This window comes from Mytilus galloprovincialis, chromosome 3, assembly GCF_965363235.1.
Source record: "Mytilus galloprovincialis chromosome 3, xbMytGall1.hap1.1, whole genome shotgun sequence".
Classification (NCBI taxonomy): Eukaryota; Metazoa; Mollusca; class Bivalvia; order Mytilida; family Mytilidae; genus Mytilus; species Mytilus galloprovincialis.
The window spans coordinates 31677195-31696388 of record NC_134840.1 but is presented as its reverse complement, the minus strand read 5'-3'; the positions used below and the strand labels follow the sequence as shown (position 1 = coordinate 31696388).

Here is a 19194-nt window from a genome sequence, read left to right as displayed (position 1 = left end):
TCAACAAAAATAATCTAAAAATGTTGTTTTGGGGCATTTTGTAAGTTGAAAAAAAGGTTATATGACATTGAAGATTAAAAGTTGTAGAGTGCCTTTTGATGAATTTTTTAAAGTATTTTTCAACACAGGGCATTGAAAATGTACTTTTTCAATGTAAACAAATTAAAAAACTTATTTTATTGAAATGTGGATTCTTTCTTGAAAAAATATATATTCACTTCTAATAAAAATTCAATTGACTAAAATAGACATAATGATTGATGGGGAATAAGCTAATAAACAATGGTTTGTTATAATTAAAAGTTTTAAAATTCTAAAACTGTTTCAAGCCAATTCCTGATAAAAAAAAAGTGAACTAATCTAAATAGTTGATTAATTACAGAGGGTTATTGGAAATTTATCAAGTAAATTATAGGCCTTACTTGAATACCTTTTATATATTCATATTTCATTTTTTTTTAAAGATCTTGTTAATCCATTAATCATTTATCTTCCAGATAAAATTTACAGAATCACTTTATGTAATGTAGATCAAAAGTAATAGGCAATAAATAAATCTATCATCCTTATATATATCAAACATCTAATATATACATTTGTGTATTCAATTATGAGGTCAAATATTTGTGTATTAAGATCTAGTTGTATATTGTAGGGTATGTATAATCATGTAAGACTGAGGTTGATAAGTTATGCGGTCAATTTGATTGACAGTTTAGGAGGTGGGGCATTGTAATAAAAGGCCTACATTGTCTCTGATTGTTTAGTGATAATGACAGTTGTCAATCCTACTAGTATTGTATCAATACCTAATTACCTAATGAAAATGTTTTTAAAAAAAGCCTGCACATCAACACACATTAATGACATACATTCTTGAATGAACTGCTCCAATAATATACCCATTTTTTTCAGTTTAGATGTGTATTATGTACACATACATGAGAACAATAGGGAACTATATTTCAGTGTGAATACATTTACTAACAGTAGCTAACCTGTCATGTTGTTAGGGAGACCAGTGCCTTAGTAAAGATTTAGAACAAGTTGTAATCTATCCAAAAAAAAACCACCAGTAGAATATAACATCATACATCTCCTATTTAAAGATCACATAAGACTGGAAGTATAAGTCAAAATCAGCCTTTATTAAAGAAAAAAAAAAACATTCGATGCCAATTTTTGTGTGAAAGACATCTATTTCTTAAAATAAGGAAATCTATGGGATCAACCCTATTGTTAACCCAAAAGTTTTGTTTTGAAGTCTGAGTTCTCGAAATAATGGTCAGAAGGTTTTGACCACCAAAATTTCCAAAGGATCCAGTAATTTTGGAATTTTGCAATAGAAATAATATTGAGGACCAGCAGATTTTTTCAAGGACCACCAGGGGAAAAAAAGATTTCAGGAACTCTGTGGTGTAAGTTGAACACCTATTATAATCAAACATGTTTTATAATCCTGACAAATTATATTTGTTTTTACACCAACATTTGTTAACCTACCTTAAGCAGTTTTTCTACTTTAAAAGGCATCTCCTGACAAAATTGTAGAAGATTCTGTGGAACACTAGATAAAGCATTAAAATCTCTTGGAGCGCCACTTGTTCTTTTCCCTGTTCAATAGAAGTTTAGTTGTCAATATTTTACATAACATACATGAATTCAAATTGGTAATGGATCATCTTAATAAATGTTTGGAAATTTTAGATATCCATTCAATTATTCCCCACTTACAAAACAGGTACCCCTCTGTCTCTAACAAAAGAGTCTTCACTTAAAATAAAACATACTAGAATTGTAAAGTAAAATCTAAATTTACCACATTTATTGTCAACTGCAGGTTTGATAATTATTTCAAATTTAAATTCAAAGTTAAAAAGACAGGTAAAACTAAAACTTACCAGAGTATTTTGTAAATAGTATGAGTATTGATAAAGCTGTTCTGTAGAATACTTTGACACCCTCCAACAAAAAACAATCAACAACACGAATCTGGAAATATAGGAATACAAATTATACAGTAGAATACTTTGACACTCTCCAACAAAAAACAATCAACAACACGAATCTGGAAATATAGGAATACAAATTATACAGTAGAATACTTTGACACTCTCCAACAAAAAACAATCAACAACACGAATCTGGAAATATAGGAATACAAATTATACAGTAGAATACTTTGACACCCTCCAACAAAAAACAATCAACAACACGAATCTGGAAATATAGGAATACAAATTATACTGTAGAATACTTTGACACCCTCCAACAAAAAACAATCAACAACACGAATCTGGAAATATAGAAATAAAAATTCTTTGTACATTAAATTTAGAAATTATGCTGGTATCATGTCATTTAAACTTTTCTAACATGTACGTCCTTCTGTCTCTGGTGGTGAGCTGTCTAATTGTCAATCATGCTACATCTTCTTTTTTTATATTTTTAAAGGAGGCTCAAGGGTATAAAAATTTAAGGGAAAAATTTAAACATTTTTTTTATGACAAATATTATTTATTTCTTTATTAGTTGTTACTTTATGTTATGGTACAAAAATCATTCAAAATAAACTGTTGTCACAGAGATATGTTGAAATCCAAATAGCAATACTCTAACATCTTACACAAGTTATGCAAATATTCAAAGTCAATGAACCATGACTAAGATATGTGGCTAGACAATCTACATGTAAATGAAATGTGCCAATGCTAATACAACTGCATACCAAATACCATTGACTTATTATAAGTCTTCGCCAAATCTAAATACAAACATTAACTTGTAAACTATGTAAAAGTTTCAAAGTCAATGAATCATGAAGAGGGAGTGGGGCTATATAATCTCCATGGAAACATTACTTGCAAATTCCAATAAATTTGCATACCAAATATCATTGACTTAACATAAGCAGTTCATCTTAAACTGATCTAATCACAAACTAATACATGTAAACTAAGATAGGTTTCAAAGTCATTAGACTGTGACTGATTGGCAAGGCCAAATTATCTCCATGGAAATGAGATGTGCCCAAAGCTTATACAACTGAATACCAATTAACATTGGCCTACCACTAATGGTTCCCCTTGAACTGACCTAATCACAAACTAATACATGATAACTTAGAAAATTTTTCAAAGTCAATAGACCATGACTAAGGGAGCAGAGTCAAATTATCTCCATGGAAACGAGATATGCCAATGCTTATACAACTGCATACCAAATATCATTGACCTTCCACTTGTGGTTCCCCATAAACTGACCTAATCACAAACTAATACATGCAAAATAAGCAAAAGTTTCAAAGTCAATAGACCATGACTGAGGCGGCAGGGCCAAATAATCTCCATGGAAATGAGTTGTGCCAATGCTTCTACAACTGCATACTAAATATGATTGACCTACCACTTGCCATTCACAACAAGACCTAATCACAAACTAATACATTGTTGAGGCCGTCGCCGACGCTGTAAACAGCAGACCTATGTCTTGCTTTTTGACTCCGTCAAGTCGAGACAAAAATCAATTTGTTTTGGCCCAGATGACTTTTTAAATGTATAAATCATTGAAAAAGCTCCAAATTATCTCCCTTTGGTACAAAAAATTTTGGCATTAAAATTGAAATATCTTTTATAACTCATCAGTGACCGATAATCTTTATTATTATTTAAAGCTGTACTTAAACTAAACTATTGGTCCGAGACCACAATTATATCGTAATGCATTTCTTTTAGAACAGAAATGAAAATAAAAAAAATCCCACCTGCGCTTTCTCAAAGAGACTTTTACAGTGTGTTGTACTACTTTTGGGACAAATTATATCAAAACTATAGAAAACTTCATTGTCTCTAACTCAAAATATGGACAATTCTATGTTTAGGGCGTCTTGAAATCTTTCGACAGCTTCCGAAGTGCTAATTTTAAACCGTTTTCAGCTGGACCAAATCACTACTTTCCTTTAAAATTCTGGACCCAAATTTTTTTACAGTGTAATTTCACCCCCTTACTTGCAATTTGAGGCATCAAACATGGAGAAATAAATTTGGAAGGGGTATAAAAATTAATGGCAAGTAACCCACTGTCAACACTAGGGACTGTATTTGTGAACAACGAAAATCAAGGGACGACAATGGTGGTCTCGGACCTATTGTAAAATTTGAGCGATTTCTGTAATTTAGTTCTTTTTTATTTTGATATTACCTCTATTTCTCCTATTAGTTCAACAGAAAAAAAAGTATCTTTACAAAAATGTATGCTGCTTTCCAAAACAAATTGTGAGCTTAAATGAACGTTTACCACATTTTTTATTTTATTTTTCAAGGAAGTTTAAGATTAAGTTCATTTATGGAAAAATATAGCGAAATCCTATATTAATTAAAGCCTAGTAATATTACTTATTTACAGGAAAATTGAAAATTAATTTCTAAACGGGGTACCCAACTCACAAAACCTAAAACCAAAACAGCAAAAAGTTATTCAGAATACTGACATATTTTTAACAAAAATATAAAGAAAAAATGTAAATGCTCTTCGTTATCTTTTTTTTAAATTGCTTATTTTGGATTATTGAAAACCTGCTAAATTCCTTGTAATGAAGGGGTATACTATCTTTGTTATATTGGTGGCTTATCTCATAATTATAGCACAGAAAAGAACAATTTACCTTGAAATCTGAGAATAATGTTTTACATCTATACCTTGTTCCTTCTTAGTATTTCAGTTTAAATGAATGTGTTTCATATTTAAACTGTTCCTTTATCAATGTTTACAGTAATCTGTAGAGGACCATAGAACTAAAGACTCATTTCAAATCACATTTTTTTGCAATAATTTCACAAATTCAATTGAAGTGAACCTATGCAAATAAATAAAAACATAAATAAAAATAAAAATGCATATTTTTTATCTAAGATCAAATAAAACATGTAATAAGTTGTTTGTAAAACAGACAAAAACCAGACCATATTAAGTCGTATGTTTCAACTGAATAAAGACTTCCACTTAAATTATAAACAACGGAAGAAATAAATCTTATTTCCTTTGTCATTGAACAATACTTAGTACATTTAGTTCATAGCATGTAACCACAAACATACATAGTCCAAAGACGCAATTCAAATAAACAAGCTAATAAATTTAGATTTTTGAAGTTTTACAGAAATGTAAAACATTCTCTATTGTTTACAAGAAATGTCACAAGAAGATTTACTCTACCAATGCAATGAAAGGTAAGTTTGTTGTTATTAAAAATATCCTTTGATGGACCAATACCTGCAGACATCAGAAGACAGGTAAAACATTGTAATCACATATTAATTTTCAAATTCTATCCAATGTAAAAATCAGAAAATTGTCAATTTATGTAAGTGAAATGCTGATATAGAACTTTTAAGTTGGGTGTTTAACTGGTGTTTTTTCTAAAAAAAAAATAAATTGTGTAGAAACCCTTTCCAATGTTTGAAATAAAACAAAGAAAATGTTTTCAGAAATTACTTTTATTTATCTTGTCTAAAACTAAATATTTCAAATTTATACACAAGTTGTTTTCTATGGTAAGGGACGACATCAAAAGTTCAATGAAGGATAAAAAACTTAATTTACATAGTTTTTTCACTGACCCCCCCACCCCCTTCTTAACTTAATTTGGAAAAAATTGATTTACCTATATGGATATATATAAAATCGATTTTAAATTAACAAAACTTGCAGCAATGTTAACCCCCACCCCCAAACTATTTGATTTAAGTTTTTTATCCTACGTCGATCTTTTGATGTCGTCCCTAATTAACACCTTACGATTTTTTTTTTAAATAATGTCCATTTTAGAAATAGTACATGTATTCATGATGCAACAACACTGGGCTAACAGTTGTAGTATATGAGGGCTTGTTCCCCAATTTTTTTTTAATTTTATTACAAGTCATTGATATGGTACACTTTTGATTTTTCCTTAGCATTTTAATTCAAGAAGAGTGATTGAGTCTCAAACCCAGTAATTGCTGAAGTTAATAATTTGTGGATTTGTTTATGTTCAATTTTTTTCCTTATCAGGTATGTTAGGCATCTCTGTACTCAGTTTGAAGCAAAACTTGTAATGTTCATCACTGATCATACTACTCTGTACATTGGGGAATGTTTTAATGCTCGACCTTACTAACATATGACTGTGTCAGTTTATACAATATCACTTCTTACCATGTAATGGAATGGTAATCCAGAAAATAACCACCATAACCAAGAATCAAATACTGTATCTATATCTTTGGTGTTACAGTTCCGTACTAAATGGACATAAGCTGATTTCTGAAAATATATCATGTACCACTGTTTCATTATGTAAATACATGTATGTCATTGTCAATTTCAGATGAACAGAAATAAATATATTTTATTTTTGCTTTGAGGCAGAGATTTTGTGTCATGGATCAATACATTTTTTCTTTTTGTAAAATACATGTACACTGTATATCTGTTTCCAAAATTTCCCTGCACCAAATATGATGTTGACTGCATAAATGAATACCTTAATAATGTGGACTATAGAAATCAGGTTTTTGAAAGGAACCATTAAGCTAAATAAAGTGAATTTGATTCAATTTTCCTACAGATAACTACAGGCATCCATATAAATAATGTCCTGTCGGTCTTGTGTTTCTTGTTGTTGGTTTGCTGTCTCATTGAAGTAACACTTTTTTTTTAATGCATACAGGAATACTATTTTTCTTGAAACAACGTTTCAATAGAAGTTTCTTATTTATATAATCTTTTATTTTCATTATCAACTCACTGCAAACTTTTTGGTGAGATCTCTCATAACCCGTTTTGATGCTTCATAAGCCACTTTGGTCTGTATGATAAAAGTCTCTTTGGATGTCAGGAGTCCATAAATACAGTTATAAGCATCTGATGGAGTCATGTAATGTAAAAATATGCCAAGTAAGGGATATAATAATGGGCTGTATGTAATATCTGGATTAGTATGATGTAAGATTGCCAGTATTTTATGTAATTGTTGAACTCCATCCACAGATAAATGGTAGGTCATTAAATTGTCAAAATCCACAAATGAAGGTAGCTGAACATCTTTAATTTTTCCTGCAAAAAAATACAAACAGTATTATAGTATCATCAGCTTTAAATTATTTTGAGGAACTTAATCATTATACACATATTGCCTGAGAACATATTATATATAAAATGCAAATTAAAAACAAAACACCTGCATATAGGTCTACCAGTGCTGCTTGCTGAATATTCTCATTCAGATTAAATTTTAACTTATTTTTACTGTTTCAGTTTATACCTATCTATTCTATTGAAGTTTTTGATATAAAATCACCATCAAATTAACTATAACTAGTGTGAAAATTTTGAAATGTGGACAGACTTGTAGATCTTATTTTGCTGATCAATTTTGCTCTTTGACTTTCTCTCAAACTCCAATACTAATAAGTTTTTGACAAAAATATTGATAAAAATATAAAAATCATATTTCCCGTATTTCAGGGGAAATAACTTCTATAAGGAGTTGGTATAAAATTCAGGCTTAATGAAGACTAGTAAAGATTGTATTGTGGTTATAAAAAATTTTCTTTCATCTGTTTTAATTATTCTATCTGTAGTAATGGTAGTCAAATGATAGTAGTTTGTGCCTAAATGTAAACTTCAAAAAAGGAAAATATCAGCTTTTATGGCTAATTTCTCTGATCCTCTCAAGGGTCACATAAAGTATTCAACTGACACACTAACTTTACCAAATCCAGAGACTTACTTTAAAATCAGGATTTCGATTTCTTATTTTGTTTGGGTATATTATTTTCTATGAGTACATTTACATTATGTATAATATACATAAAATACATTTACATTATGTATAATATACATAAAATACATTTACATTATGTATAATATACATAATGTAAATGTACTCATAGAAATTATATAATATAATTAGGGGTGATCAATGCTCTGTGAAAGTATATTTGAGTACATTTGTAAGGTAAACTAACTTTGTTTGTACGGTAAATGGAATAAAAGTCACAGGAAAAAAAGTCACAAAATACCTAGGAAAAATAGTCACATGACTTTTTTCCTGTGGCTTTTTTTCTTACATTCGTTTGTATTCATCTTTACATACTGTAAAAGATGGACATGTTTTGTATTTATTTAATGAACATTTACCTTACAGACATAAATGACAAACATTTATGTAAACGACTTCTTTATTTCAATTTATTATTCATGCATTCACACAAATATCAGATCATGACTAAACATATAGAAAAAAATGTCTTACTTAATTCAGAAACGCACATTACATAAGTTAACCTCACCGACAAAAATTCCCCAAATTAATGGTTCTAGTCTGTAGTAGTTCAGGGGTTGATGTGGTTAATGTCTGTTATATTCGCCTTTTGTAATTCTTTTTTTTTTTTTAAATGAGGTTTTCTTGTTTAAATTATTTCTCATTTTTCAGGTCGGTACCTTTTAATGAAGACTAAACAGTATGTCCTATGGTGTTTTTTTTCACTGTTGAACACTGTATGGTGGCCTATAGCATTATTGCTAACATCTGCTTCATTTGAACTCTGGTGGGATAGTTGTCCCATTGGAAATCATAAAAAAATCTTCTTACTTTTATACAAAAGGTATGATGTAACTACTTATTTGCCATCATGAATTTTAAAATTTAAAAAAGTACCACAATAAATATATTCAGTACATGATGTACATTGTATTATCCTTCAGAAGTTCACTTTTTATATTTTTGGTTGGTGCACATGTCATTCATTATTCTTTTAGGGCTACAAACTTCTAGTTGTTTATAATTACATAATGCTGCCAAAGCTAACAAGGTAGTCTCATTTTAAGATACATGTATTGTCATTAAAGAGGGGGCAAGGGGTTTAACTGTTATGCTGTTATGGGCATTTTAATTCTTTGTTATCTGTTATTCTGAAATTATATTTACTGTTAGCTGTTATTGTCTTATTCTTTGTTAGCTGTTATAGGACTATTATCTATTTTGTTATCTGTTATTGTGAGAATGTATTTGCTGTTAACTGTTATTGAAAATTGGAATGTTAGCATTATGACAGCCAATCTTCCGTAGAATTTGAAGATAATTGAAAATTGTGATTTGAATGGATAATAGTCTCATTGGCACGCTTACCACATCTTCTTACAATGTATATCTATTGGGGTCTTTCTACTGGTAATATCAGGTGGCCCTATATTTGCAGAAGAATTTCGGTAACATACATCACATAAACATATTAAAATCAATTGGACCCAGGACCATTCCAGCATATATTATTATTATATTTTGTAATAAATTCCATTGTCTGTGAACATGTAGCATTTTGTACAAATTATAATTCACTTATTACTTGTACAATAACTTATAGTATGGATTTTGTTATAAAAAAGCATTGGTACACCCTATAGATTTTTTTTATTCAATGACCACATAATAATCATTATGTTGTACTATTACACCACTGTCTGGTTACGGGAGGATTAGACACCAACTAGCATGCTAACGTTGACACAATCACATTCTGTATGTGCCTACTTCCAAGTCAGGAGCCTGGATTCAGTGGTTGTAGTTTGATACTGTGTTACTAAGTTTCTCATTCACTATTTTGTGGATAAATTAGGCAGTTAGTTTTCTCCTTTGAATTGATTTACATTACTAAGTGGTATGGGTTTGAATTATGGCTTTTGAAATTATACAACATCTTTTTCTTAAAGCATTTATATTATAAGTGCTACTCCCTCTTTTTTCATTTACATGAAAGAGAACCCTGACCACCATATTTTTAAAGCTTTTTAACTGCTTCACATGGCGAAAATTGAAGCTCTGAAACCATTGATGCAAATAAAGATGTGTCTTCAGTTTAATTTTTCGACAAATACCCTTTTTAAAATCCTACAGCTTCTCCAATGCTGTACCCAAATTTTCCATATTCTATAATTTCACATAAGATGCATGATTGGTGTTTCACTTGGTGTCATCCAAATTTTCACTAGGTCCAAATTCTTTTATACTATCAGAATTGTCACTTGAGTCAATTTCTATTATCAGAAGAACCATAACTGGCATGCATGTTTCAATTACATGTCCTGTCTCAACTGATCTGGGTATTTTTGTATTTTATAAGTAAGTTTTATCATGAGGTCATTAAATAAAAAAAAATATATTGTGAATCATAGTTTTTTTTATTACTTGTAAAGTATATATAATTGCTTTTCAGAAGAAAAAATTCTAAAAATCAAATTGATAATAAAGTGTCACTGGCTGCACTATTTTCAAAAATTAAATAAAAAAACCTAAATCATTAACAATTGATCCCTCAAATGCCCTAGATTAAAAATATCCCTGTATCAAAAACAGAAAGTAGTAATTTCGTTCAGAAAAATTCAACAATCATACTATAACTTATTGTACAAGTTACGGAACAAAAGGCAGAACTGCCTCAACGGTGGAAGCGTCTTGTTTACACAAATTACAATGTTCTAGGTCCATACCACAAGTTATCACCAGCCCAGTAGTCAGCACTTCGGTATCAATATCAATTATATGGTCATTTTTATAAATTTTCTGTTTACAAAACTTTGAATTTTTCGAAAAACTAAGGATTTTCTTACCCCAGGAGTAGATTACCTTAGCCGTATTTGGCACAACTTTTTGGAATTTTGGGTCCTCAATGCTCTTCAACTTTGTATTTGTTTGACTTTTTAACTATTTGGATCTGAGCGTCACTGATGAGTCTTATGTAGACGAAACGCGCGTCTGGCGTATAAATTTATAATCCTGGTACTTTTGATAACTATTTACACCACTGGGTCGATGCCACTGCTGGTGGACGTTTCGTCCCCGAGGGTATCACCAGCCCAGTAGTCAGCACTTCGGTGTTGACATGAATATCAATTATATGGTCATTTTTATAAATTTTCAGTTTACAAAACTTTGAATTTTTCGAAAAACTAAGGATTTTCTTACCCCAGGAGTAGATTACCTTAGCCGTATTAGGCACAACTTTTTGGAATTTTGGGTCCTCAATGCTCTTCAACTTTGTATTTGTTTGGCTTTTTAACTATTTGGATCTGAGCGTCACTGATGAGTCTTATGTAGACGAAACGCGCGTCTGGCGTATAAAATTATAATCCTGGTACTTTTGATAACTATATACTAAGATCTACGAGTCATCTACTGGATTGGTCCTGGGCAGATTTATTTTCATATTTCATTTCCTGTTATCTGCTATTATCCCTTTTCAATTCCTTGTTATCTGTTTTTCACCAAATCAATTCACTGTTTTGCTGTTATGGGGACCCCCCTTGCCCCCCCTCATTAAATATTTTGATATGAGCAGGGTCCTCATTACATGTAGATATACTATAGTCTAAACTCTAAAGACTAAATGAAAGGTAGGGCTAGCTGGCTATACATGTACATCAGAAAACAAACATAATATTGCCTATTATGAATACCAGTAGTCAATTAAACTGATATAATGATGTTTTTATTTGTGTGTCAGGATAATGATTATGATACAAAAGATGCCAGTCAGCAAGATCACAGGCAAAATGTTACCAAACAAAATCCAAAGTTTTAACATTCAGAAGAACGCTTTTTCTTTAAATAACTGTTATACATGTTATACGTCTTTTAATTCAATGTATTTACCATAACAAGTATACTTACTGTCACCTAATAGATCCCCTTCTAACTCTGTGTACACATCTCCTTTAGCTTTATGTAAGTATTTACAGATCTGCATCCACAAAGTTTCCCGGCATGGATGATTGGGTAACCAACTGTTTGTTCGCAATACATGTTTGACTACTGCCAGATCATTGTTTTTCAATCCAGTCATAACAGCACCATAGCTGTCGTAATCGTTGGCATTTGAGGTGTAATATTCCTCTGAGAAAGTCATCTCCCTTGCTGATTTGTCAACTAGTTCTGAGAATCCTGATACCACAGTCTCTGCAGCCACAATCTCATACTGATTATTAACTATTTCATCCAGACTATTACCTAATTCTTCCTGACTAGTTACTATTTCTTCCTGAGTATCAACTACTTCTTTCTTTTCTTCTTTCTCATTTTTATCTTCTTCCTTCTGACTGCTCTCACTGATCAATTTGTCTCTTTCAATAACGGCATGCATATTTCTACCCCATTTTTTAACCCAATTTTCACATGATCTTTTTACACTGTAATTATTTTTTCCATTCCTACTTTATGGCTGTTTCATTATATTTTGATCTGTCTTTAATGTGTGCTTTCTATCACCTTAAAATAAATAAGTTCAATTAAATATTCAGTTTAAGATAACATGGCTGTCTACCCTTTATGTCAACCTCTTCTCAACTGTTTATGTTTTATAGTTTTGAATTATTATTTTCTTTATTTCCTGCGTAAAATAAACAATGTACACGCTGAAATGATTTATCTGTGCAAGAACAAAAGTAAACACAGACAAACAATGACTTCAGACAGTTCTGTACCACGTGTCACAACCAAGCTTGTTCTTATCCTCAGGACAAAAATATTAATTTATCCATTCATAATATTACATATCATGTATAACATGTATACACAACAATAAAATATATGAACCTAACTATGCTACAAATGTATTAAAATCATAAACTGAAATACAGCAGGTATTCTCTAAAATTCAGACAGATAATAAACCTCATAATATTTTTTTTTAATTTAAAATATTTATTGCATACATGTGCACTTCAAAATACATAATAAAACTCAACATTTAAAATTTATGTTAACAGTATTTTCTTTGATGCTCAAATATTAAATATCAATATGTTTTCAACCTAAACATTTATTCTGGGTTTTTGTATTACACTACATTGTAATACTTGTTTCTGCAATTATCTCCATTTTCAATTTCAATCTTTGAAGTGTATACATGTACATGTGCCTCTCCAAAATATATTCATTAACATTAATATGCAAAATGCAATTTTTATGAAAAATATGAATATCTGCCTATAGCTAGGAACGTAAAAGTTAAGCGTGCAACATGATCTTATCTTATATCTCTAATAAATATATGTATGCTAAATACAAAATGCAATTATAGCTGGTATTTAGTCTTTTTCAAGATAGGTACTGGTAGTCTGAAAATGACTTTATAATTGTGAGGCTGTTGGTCATGGGAGGAGTGACTTTCATTTAAGAATGAAACAAAAGAAACAGCATAAAAAGGACCACACCAAATAGCCCATACACGTACATGCATGATGGAAGACACATCTGATTGCTTATAAAAGCCTGATGGAAGACACATCCAATAGCTTATCTAAGTACAGTGGCGTAGCTACCATTGACGCAACAACGCACTTGCGTGCACAAACGAAGTGGCAAAAAAAAATCATTCAATTTGTTAAAAAACCACAACAGTCATAGATGATCTACTAAACGAACTACGAGATCGTCCTGTCAATTTGGAAGAAAGTGTTCTTGCCCAGATGCTTTTTCCAAACAATCTTAAAAAATTGAATCAGGACCATTAAATTTGAATGTTTTGCTTCTACGAGTCCGATTTTCAATCAGATAAACAGTTTCTTCTCCACATTAAAAGATGGGTTGCAAGATGGGATATTTATCCATCTTAGAAATCAGACCATGGCAACTCTGTGCAACATTGGATATGACGCTGAAAGAACTTTACCCAAATACATTCTGTATTCTGCAAATATTTCTCACCATGCCACCTCACCCTTAACGGTTGCTGAACGCTCTGAAATTCAGCACTCTGAAACGGGTAAAAACGTATCTGAGATTGACCATGGGACAAGAAAGACTTTCTTCACTTGTACTGCTGCACGTTCATTCTGATTTTGACATTGACATTAAGGAAGTTGTTGACACGTTAAACAATGCTAGGAAAAGGGAAATATTCCTCTCCTAAATGACCTGGGTTGTTAACTTCAGTCTTACATATGAACATCACATCTGGATCATCTCATGACATATATAATATAACAAGAATGTGTCCATAGTACACGAATGCCCCACTCACACTATCATTTTCTATGTTCAGTGGACCGTGAAATTGGGGTCAAAACTTTAATTTGGAATTAAAATTAGAAAGATCATATCATAGGGAACATGTGTACTAAGTTTCAAGTTGATGTAACTTTAACTTCATCAAAAACTACCTTGACCAAAAACTTTAACCTGAACTTCACACTATCATTTTCTATGTTCAGTGGACCATGAAATTGGGGTCAAAACTATAATTTGGCATTAAAATCAGAAAGATCATATCATGGAGAACAAGTGTACTAAGTTTCAAGTTGATTGGACTTCAACTTCTTCAAAAACTACCTTGACCAAAAACTTTAACCTGAAGTGGACGGACGAACGGAGGCACAGACGGACGGACAGACGGACGGACGGAGGCACAGACCAGAAAACATAATGCCCCTCTACTATCGTAGGTGGGGCATAAAAAAGAAGATGTGGTATGATTGCCAATGAGACAACTATCCACAAAAGACCAAAAAAACACAGACATTAACAACTATAGGTCACCGTACGGCCTTCAACAATGAGCAAAGCTCATACCGCATAGTGAGCTATAAAAGGCCCCGATAAGACAATGTAAAACAATTCAAACAAGAAAACTAACGGCCTTATTTATGTAAAAAAAAATGAACGAAAAACAAATATGTAACACATAAACAAACGACAACCACTGAATTACAGGCTCCTGACTTGGGACAGGCACATACATAAATAATGTGGCGGGGTTAAACAAAGCAATTCAAACAATCTATTTTTTACTTGAATGATTTGACATTCAAATAAAAAATAGATTGTTTGAATTGCTTTTTTTTCATATGTAAACTTATATATGTCATGAGATGATCCAGTTCTCTAGCCCTTTCTTTCTCTGAAGCATGATAATTTAAATTGGGGAGCATTGCAAAGTTTTTAGATTTTTTTTGTCAGTTTTAGGTCTTTGATTTGATTTATAGCAAAACACTCAACTGTGCATACTTCACTTCAAAATTAGCCGTCTTAGATCGAAAAAAGATTCATTTTCTGCAAAAAAGGGTCCCAAAACATTTTAATAGCTCAGACATGTACACATTTGATGGAATAACTTAATCCAAACATTAAAATAACCTTGCTGAAGCTAAGAAATGTTTGATACGAACTTATTGGTGAAAATTAATATCAAAAACCATCAATCCCCATGATAATTTTAGGGAAATTTCTCAAAATCTACAAAATATATGTTTTTGGTGATTTTTCTATATAAATAAACCTGTAATTTTACTTAGTTTGTTCTACTTACAGAGAGTAAATAATTTCTCTTTAAAACATTTTTTCTTACTTATCTTAGACTTCTGGTATGTTTAAGGGGAAGTAACCAAACAATATATTTCTACCATTTCCACACTTCAATTTGTAATAGATATGCAACTGTACACTAACTTAATACCCAGAGCTTTCATTATCAAATCAAATTATAAACATAAAGCAAAGAACAGGCTATTATTTAAACTTGGAATTATTTTTAATTATGGAATTTGCAAAATTTTCTGTGCTTGAAATTTTTAATAAATTCCATGTTTATTTGGTATATAGAGAATAATACATGGCAAAATCCGTATCATATGTCGTATCATCGCGAGACACCAATATCAGCCCATGGGACTTTAGGCCCGAGGGATGATATTGGTCGAGGGTGATACGGCATGTGATACAGATTTTGCCATGTTATATACACTTTCTCATATATTTCAACAGAAGAGTATTATATTATATGAACTGTTTTCTGATCCATAGCATTGGGTAACCTTTAGTTCTACTTTTGTCTTGTTTCAAAGGCATTAAAAGAACTGCTCAATTACTTATCCAAAGCACCTAGGTTACCTTACAATTTGCATGCTGTTGTTTTAAAAATATTTTGTTTATTATTGTATTTTTTTTTTGTGTTTTGTATTTTTTATAGTTCCATTTAGTGTGCCAAAAAATATGAAAACTTGACGTTTCTGTCGTCACATACCAAACAATGATGTCATTCAATAAATTGCGTCACGCCTGAATGACCGTTCTATAGGACCTATTTTGAGGAAAATTTTTCTTAAGCAAAAAAAAAAAACCAAAACTGTCGTCATGTAAAAAAAAAAAAAAAAAAAAAAAAAAAGGTAGGGGTGTGATAAGGGTGCGCATCAAAGTTGCGCGATTTGGATTAACCAGCTGGCTATTTATCAAATATGCAAAACTACTGTATTTACTACTAAATATATGATAAAATAATGTTTTGAGCGGTTCATAACACTTTCCATATAATGTTTTTTGTATAGATAGTGTTGTGCGCGGCACAGTACATTCCATTGAAAATGTACTATCTTCTTTGTAAAAGAAAGTGTTGTGTGCAGCACAGACCATTGAAGTACAGAATAAACATGGAATTTATTAGAAATTTCAAGCACAAGAAATTAATAAAATTCCATAATTAATAATAATTCCAAGTTTAAATAATAGCCTGTTAAAGACAGTTTAACATATATATTGTGAATTTTAACAACCACCACTAAATTACAGGCTCTAGACTTTAGACAGACACATATAGAATGTGGCAGGGATAAAGATGTATTCCTTTTCTAGCCCCATTTCCTTCCCACTAACCTGGGACAAAGTTGTTACAGCACAAACTAAGAATGTCTCCATAGTACATGGATGCCCAACTTGCACTATCATTTTCTAGTATGTATAGTGGACCGTGAAATAAGGATAAAAACTCCTCTAATGTGGCTTTAAATAAGAAAGATCAAGTCATATGGAACATGTGCACTAAGTTTCAAGTTGATTGGACTTCCAACTTTGTAAAAGTTTACCTTGAGTTGACCAAATACTTTAACCTAAAGCAGGACAGATGGATGGACGAATGAACAAACAAATGCAAGACATACATGTACAGCTTACAATTCTTCCATACGACAAATACAGTTGACCTATTGCTTATAGTTTAAGAAAAACACAAACGCTTAACTCTGAGCATTGACCTGTGCAAATGAGGTCAAGGTCAAATTAAACCAGTGAGACTGACATTCACATCATAAAATATTTCCATACACCAAATTTAGTTCACCTATTGCATATAGTGTTAGAAAAAAAGACCAAATTTCATTAACTTAACTTTGACCACTGAACCATGAAAATGAGGTCAAGGTCAGATGACACCTGCCAGCTGAAATGTACACCTTACAATCATTCCATACACTAAATATAGTAAACCTATTGCATACTGTATAAGAAAAACAGACCAAAAAACAAAAACTTAACTATAACCACTGAACCATGAAAATGAGGTCAAGGTCAGATTTCACCTGTCAGTTGGACTTGTACACCTTACAATCATTCCATACACTGAATATACTAGACCTATTGATTATAGTATCTGAGATATGGATTTGACCACCAAAACTTAACCTTATTCACTGATCCATGAAATGAGGTTGAGGTCAAGTGAAAACCATCTGACGGGCATGAGGCCTTCCAAGGTACAAATGTATGTACATACCAAATATAGTTATCATATTACTCATAATAAGAGAGAAATTAACATAACAAAAAATTACAACTTTTTTTCAAGTAGTCACATCACTGAACCATGAAAATGAGGTCAAGGAGTCAAGGACACTGGACATATGACAGACGGAAACTTCGTAACATGAGGTATCTACAACTGTATATATACAAAGTATGAAGCATTCAGGTCTTCCACCCAAGGTTGGCAAAAAATACTAGTATTGACCGTGCCAGTGGTAAATACCGGTATTTACCGGGAAATACTGGCAAATACTGGGAAATACCTGCAAATACTGGTCGATTGAAATTTTGAGTGGTCATAACTATAAAAACCACTATCTACTTGGTCAATTATAATTACAATTAATAATTAACTTATATAGAAAGTGTTTAAATCATTTTTAATGCTTTCATTTCTAATTCTATTGTAAATTCAAAGAGGGATCAACATTGATTAATGTGTGCATAATATTATAGTAAAAGATAAAAACTTTTTATCCCTGCTTCAAATTTCTATTTCCAGCATAAAGAAGGTTTTAATCTCGCAGTTAAATAGCTATGGACAGGAAATAATTTATTGTTTAAGGGAGTCTTCATATATCAATTTTATTACTTTCAACCCATGTACTGTCAACTTTTATTGGAGGCTGTTGTTTTATTTTTTTTATAGTAATTAAATTTTCACACCTAGCAATGCCAGGTGATAGGTAAAAAGACCCATGTAACTTCATTTACCTGTAGTTTTATTTACCTTTAATTTTAATTACCTTTAAAATCATACATTTTGAATAAAAATATATTGATTTAAACATGTTGAAATAAGATATAAATTTGTATATAAGTATGCAATATCATAAAAACTAAATTTTAAATCGGTAAGAATAAGTGTTATAAATTAATAAAACATATCAAATTCATTAATTTTATAAGCTGACACATTATATTTGACTTTTATCAAGATTTTACTTCAATTAATAGTAGAAACAACCATGAAAATTTCAATTGACCAGTATTTGCCAGTATTGACCACTTGGGGAGTATTGTCCGGGGCGGTAAATACCGGTAAATACCACTGGTAAATACCGGGGGTGGTATTTACCGCCCAACCTTGCTTCCAAGTTCCACCTTCTAAAATATCAAGCTTTTAAGAAGTTAGCTAACCCCACTGCCGCCGGATCACTATCCTAATGTCGAGCTTTCTGCAACAAAAGTCGCAGGCTGGACAAAAAGAGGCATTGAAATAAGAGAGATCATATGAGAGAACATGTTTTAAGTTGATTTGAATCAAATTCAGCAAAAACTGACTGACCAAAAACTTTAACCTGAATTGGGACAGACCTACGGAAAAACAGACAAACTAACCAACAAACCAAGGAATGGACCCAGACAGAAAAACATAATGCCCTAGGTGGGGCATAAAAAAAGAACAAACTATTAAAATCAGTTGAACAGTGCTTTAATCATCAGATTGATACAAAGCAAAAAATTAAACTAACAAAAACACAAAAGACACAAAGTATAGATCTTTGAGTGCTTGCAGTACTAATAGCTAGCTATAGTTCAAAGCCAAAAGGACTATTAACAAATTCATGTACAGTATGAAATAC

General features: G+C 31.3%; 1 protein-coding gene across 4 annotated transcripts in view; it reads right to left on the bottom strand.

Moving 5' to 3' along the window:
* The window catches only part of LOC143067707 (GTPase-activating protein skywalker-like), a 43971-nt gene that overhangs the window by 13340 nt on the left and 11437 nt on the right, over positions 1-19194 (bottom strand). For all 4 annotated transcript variants that reach the window (XM_076241175.1, XM_076241179.1, XM_076241177.1 and 1 more), the window contains exons 2-6: positions 11711-12304; positions 6788-7095; positions 6196-6303; positions 1902-1992; positions 1504-1613 (exon numbers count right to left, since the gene is read on the bottom strand). In XM_076241175.1, the coding sequence (XP_076097290.1) occupies positions 1504-1613; positions 1902-1992; positions 6196-6303; positions 6788-7095; positions 11711-12179 (1086 nt within the window). In that variant the 5' untranslated portion in view covers positions 12180-12304. The remainder of the gene's footprint in view (positions 1-1503; positions 1614-1901; positions 1993-6195; positions 6304-6787; positions 7096-11710; positions 12305-19194) is intronic.